Source organism: Temnothorax curvispinosus, unplaced genomic scaffold (genome assembly GCF_003070985.1).
Source record: "Temnothorax curvispinosus isolate PA1 unplaced genomic scaffold, ASM307098v1 QBEX01009948.1, whole genome shotgun sequence".
NCBI lineage: Eukaryota > Metazoa > Arthropoda > Insecta > Hymenoptera > Formicidae > Temnothorax > Temnothorax curvispinosus.
Genome location: NW_020219728.1, coordinates 7,310 through 12,971, shown reverse-complemented (window position 1 = coordinate 12,971; position 5,662 = coordinate 7,310). Strand labels below are relative to the sequence as shown.

Here is a 5,662-nt window from a genome sequence, read left to right as displayed (position 1 = left end):
ACTGTTAAAGTTAGGTGATCGCACGGTATTTTCACCTTCAGGTGTAAGCGGTGAATTAATAGAAACAGACAACGACTTGCAGCAAGGGTCAGCGTATTTATAAAGAGAGTACGGCGCTACACATCCGGGGTGAAATACTCTTTTGCACACATACTCAACCGTTGTGGTCGCGATAGATTTCTTACACCTAGCGCACTCACGCTGCATTCCCGTCAATCAGGTAAGCAGTGATCAATCACTCGAGGTGACGCAGAGTTCAATGTAAAAGTCACTACATACAGATAGTGATGCACGGTAGTGATAGGCGCATGCACAACTGTGATCATAAAGTTCACCACACGACGACAGAGACGGTATTGCGTAAAGCAGCCAATCAGCAGTCAGTCAGGAAACACATGCCCAGAGATAGCATCCGGATAGAGAAGGTTGGCAACGATAGGAGCATGCGCAGTAGCAGACAATATCAACCACAGACCAAGAAGTGCAGAAAAGATCGGCAAGGCAGGCGCATGCGCAGCAGGGGTCAACGCTCCACACAGGTAATACCGAGAATTCCACGATGATTCCGAGAGTGAGGTTAGGATGAAGATAATACTTGTCACGAAAGTATTTGGAATTAGGTGAAAATCCCGAAAAAAACGAGATAAGGCGCGTGACAAGCAACAAAAGACCTGCTTATATCTGTAACAAAAATGCCCGGAGGCAGCCTACGGCAGCAGAAATATTCACCTGTGCAGGAGCAAAGAATTTCGACAATCGCCAATACTCACAAAGAGAGAGAGAGAGAGAGAGAGAGAGAGAGAGAGATTGATTGATCATTTATTATGCCCAAACAATGGCTACAGGGCAAAAAGATACAAAGAAAATTATAACAGCAAGCATTTGCTCTCACTCAATAACAATATGCCAATTACAGCAATTGACAACCAACGCTACTTAAAACTAACGCTACTTACAACTAACGCAACTTAAAACTAATAAAGAATCGCAACGCAACTTAAAATTAAGAACTAGTATACTCGCAGGAGGTACGCAAGAACAAGAGAACAACAAAAAAACAAAAGAACAAAGGCCCGTCACTCCGATTCAGACGAAAGCAAAAACGCAAAAAGTAGGCTCTTGAATGATGCAAGTGAAGATGCTGAAGTTATTGTACTAGGAAGAGAATGCCAGAAATATATGGAAGAAAGTTGGAAGGAATTTCTGAAAGCAACGGTTCTGTGAGCAGGAATATGGAACGTCTGAGTGGATGAAGCAGCTAGTCGGTCAGATCTCCTAAGTGTTGGATCAGGAGGAGAAAAAAGCTCACGTAGATATGAAGGAGAACACATATGCAGAATACGATAGGTCTGACATCCAAGAAAGTAGTATCTCCTATTTTTAACCGAAAGCCACCTCAACTGACGTCGATACGGTGTAATGTGTTCGTCACGCTTAAGGTCATAGATGAACCGAATACAACAGTTGACGAGCCTTTGCAATTTTGTATTCAACTCACTGCTCAAACTATGATATACGAGATAACAATGATCAATGTATGGCATGATTAAGGTGGTGACTAGTTTAATCCTGAAATTGGTAGAAAGAGAGTTCTTATTGAACTTCAAATTATTCAACGCGTAATGCACTCTTTGTGAGATCAGCGAGATATGTCTCGTCCACGAAAGATTAGACATAAAGATGACACCCAAATTCCTAACCTCATTTACATATGGTAGGGGCGTATCATTCACAATGATAGGTGGAAGACTACCAAGATTGATGCTATTAATATAAGCCTGACTTCCAAAAATAATAACTTTAGATTTAGCAGGGTTAAGCTTTAGTCCATTCGTATTAGCATAATCAAAGATAGCATTGGCATCACATGTAATCAATTCCAGAGCCTGAAGAATATTAGCCGGTGAACATAGGCGATAGATCTGAACATCATCCGCAAAAATCATGTGAGATGCATAACGTAATATCCAATAAATGTCATTAATATACAAAAAAAAACAACAGAGGGCCAAGCACAGAACCTTGAGGGACTCCAGACGAAGTAAATATCCAGTCAGAAAGATTGCCCTCATCATCAATAACTGCTTGAGAACGACCTGTTAGGTAGGAGAAAATCCAGTTTAAGACAGCGTCAGAGAAGCCTATCTGTTTGAGCTTAATAAGTAGTAGCAGATGGGAGACTGTATCAAAAGCCTTGCTAAAGTCAAACAGTATCATAATCGTAATAAGTCCCTCATCAATCCCCTGCTTGATATCGTTACAAACCCGCAGAAGCGCAGATTGTGTGTTATACCATGAGCGGTACGCAGACTGTCTAGGATTCAGAATGTCGTATTTGTTTAGGTAGTCTAATATCTGTGAAGCAACAATTCGTTCCAATAATTTAGACAGCTCAGGTAAATTCGCGATAGGTCTAGTATCTGACGGGGATAGTAGTGTTTGAATTTTTGAAAGCGGGCGAATATATGCTTTCTTCCACTCTGACGGGAACGACGAAGTGTCTAACGATCGATTAAATAAAAGAACAAGCGATGACAAAACAACAGGCCAAGCAATGCGCAGAACATACCGCGGTAGACCATCTGAACCGGGAGCGTAAGAGTGGAGAGGTCGCATAGACAAAAACTCAAAAACTGACCGAGGTGAGATAGTAGAAAACACAAACTCAGGACGATCAAAAGGTCGCGAGACCAAAGCAGTGGCAGAGATAAAGTCAGAATAAAGACATATAAGCTGAGCATTGGAAACAGACGCATAATATAAGTTCAGCTGATCAGATGAGAAGAAATGTAATGGAGAGGTAAGAGTTGTTTTTGCAAGCTCTAGTCGAGCAAGTTCTCTCCACAATTTGGCAGGGTCAATAATACCAATGAGAAACTTATAATAAAATTCGCTCTTAGCCCGCCTGATATCCGCATTGAGTTGATTTCGGAAGAGTCTGTAAGAAGCATAACCTAAGAGACTATTGGCCCGTTTAGCACGCTTATATAGTTGATCACGAGTATGTAGACGAGCGATCAATTCAGGAGTCAGCCACTGCACAGGAGGCTTCCTGATTACAAAGTTACGAATAGGGGCAAAGGTGTCAAGTGCCCCCAACAAGGCACCAGACAGCACTCCACACAATCTGTCCACATCAGTGTCTTCTGACACACCATCGATTTCAGACCGTACTGCGCCAGCAATGGATCCAAGGTAATCGCAGAACTCCGTGTCAACAATTCCCCTGTAGTTACGCCGAGAAATAGAGCACACCGGCCTAAGATTAGAGCTGAGAGACGTGGACAGTTCCAAAAGATCATGACCAGCAATGAAAGGACTCTGAGATTTAGTGAATGATATAATTTTGTCCATATCATCCACTACAAGCACGTCAAGCCAAGAATCAAAAGTCGCAGTGTGATGGGTAGGCTCAGAGTTAACAATATGTAACGATAGACTAGAAATTAATTCACGCAAATAATCCGCCTCGAAGTTAGTCAATGATAAATTGCAATTCAAGTCACCACCAATAATAATATTTTTGTAGAAATGAGAGAATCGGTTTAGAGACTCAACAAAGTCATGTAAGAGTAGACCCTTAGGCCTTCTATAAATAGACGCAAATAGCACCGATTCACCATCCGGTAGACGTACCTCGATAAGGAGGTATTCAGGTGAATTATCACAGACGTAATTAGAGGTGGTCAAGATCTTAACCTGAAGTGACTTATGTACGTAACACGCCACTCCACCACCCATCCGTCCCACTCTATCATGACGAACCAAGAAGTAATTGTCCAAGGCCACAGTCGCATCAGAGACATTCACATTAAGCCATGTTTCTGACACAAAAATAATATGATGAAGGTTTGCGCTGAATTGTAGCCTGATAAGATCAATATGACCGCGAAGGAAGTTGGCATTGAATTGTGCTATGCAAAAATTAGAGTTCTTGGTTAAGCGATTTGTAATAACTGAAGCCGCTATATGCCTGTCTCGACCCAGTCAAACCAAGTCGGTTAGGTTCTCCATAGAGTCAATATAGATGATGGGAGTGCTATCCGAAGATCTGACACATATGCGACCCTGCTTTATCCAGACGTATTTATACGATTTCTCCTTGGCGACGCGCTTGGCATGCTGCAACAAGTCGTACGTGGCTTTAAGCAGCATCTCATTTACGTATAAATTGCGATCCGAGTCATTGCCACATACATCACGCTGCTTAAGCACACGCTTTGCACGCTTCTTCGCGATAATGGCATCGCGGACAGCACCTGATGACAGGGTCACTACAATCGATCCCAGGCTGCCCGCATTCGAGGAACGGCTCGGAGTTGCACCAGACTGCAATCTGCGTTTCATGGATCTGACGTCAATCACGTGGCTGGAGAGATTCCGACTATCCAGTGCACTAAATATATTGTTGACGAGCTCTGTTGGTGTAATCGACAACGCCTCCGGCAGTCCCGAAATAATGAGCTTATTTTCTTCCTCAGTATGCGCAATGGGCTGAGCTGTTTTCAGCGCCTGTATGTCACGCGCCTGGGTTGAACTCGCTTGTTCCAGCTTGGTAATACGCTGAGAGTTATGTGCAACAGTCTCAACGATACAATTTAATTTGCTGAGTTTGTCGTTGATCTCTCTGTTTATTTCACGCTGGTCTTCTATAAAAGCGGTCAGTTTGTTGTTTGATTCTTCGGTCTTTGATCGCTGATCCTCCATAAGAGCAGTCATTTTTTTGTCAGATTCTTCAATCTTTGACATTATAGACAAAAACAATGCATCAGTAGACTGTGACTTCATATCCGTGGGAGTAGCCATATCTTCGAAATTTAGTGATTGTGTACACTTATCAGCTAGCGGTGTAGTCGGTAAGTCTTGTTGCGCTGCCAAAGCTTTACAGCAGTGATCAGCGTATTTAGTCAAAGCGAAGATCTTGATGCAACCAGGGTGAAACAATTTGTTGCACTCGCATGCAGCAGCAGTAGTCGCTATTGACCTTTTGCACTTGAAGCACTGCATAAGTGATGCGCCAAGCCAGTCGTGAAGAGATCAGGGATACGTCAACCACGTAGATAGCAGATGGTAAAGCGTCAGAAAGCCTCGGACGGTAAACAGCAGCAATACACGCAGAAGCCCTCAGATGGTAACACATGCACAAGATAGGTGTAAATTCAGGACAGCACCGAGATAAGAGAGAGAGAGAGATTGATTGATTGATTGATGGATTGATTTTTATTATGCCCAAGCAATAGCTAAAGGGCAAACAATGAATACAATATGCATTGAATACATGTAAATAGAACCTGTTCATGTTCATGCTCTCTCCCAAACAATACACACTTAAAACTAACTTACAACTAACTCGCCTTAAAAATTAATGCAACTTAAAACTAAGAGAATAACGCTACGAAAAAATAACTACAAAGAAAAAATACAGAAATACAGCAATTCGCAAGAACAAAAGTCCAAAGGACCCACTACTCAGATTCAGACGAAAGCAAATACTCACGAAGAAGGTTTTTGAATAATGCAAGAGAAGATGCAGATGTAATTTCATCGGGAAGAGAATGCCAAAAATATATGGAAGAAAGTTGGAAGGAATTTCTATAGGTGACCGTTCTGTGAGCAGGAATATGAAAGATTTGAGGAGACAAAGCAGCAAGTCGGTCAGATC

At 42.2% G+C, this 5,662-nt stretch overlaps 1 protein-coding gene across 1 annotated transcript; it reads right to left on the bottom strand.

The window, feature by feature from the left end:
- Positions 1-3,987: 3,987 nt before the first annotated feature.
- LOC112459578 lies at positions 3,988-5,007 on the bottom strand. The gene has a single exon (XM_025023759.1). The coding sequence runs from the start codon at positions 5,005-5,007 to the stop codon at positions 3,988-3,990; it is 1,020 nt and encodes a 339-aa protein (XP_024879527.1).
- Positions 5,008-5,662: the final 655 nt, after the last annotated feature.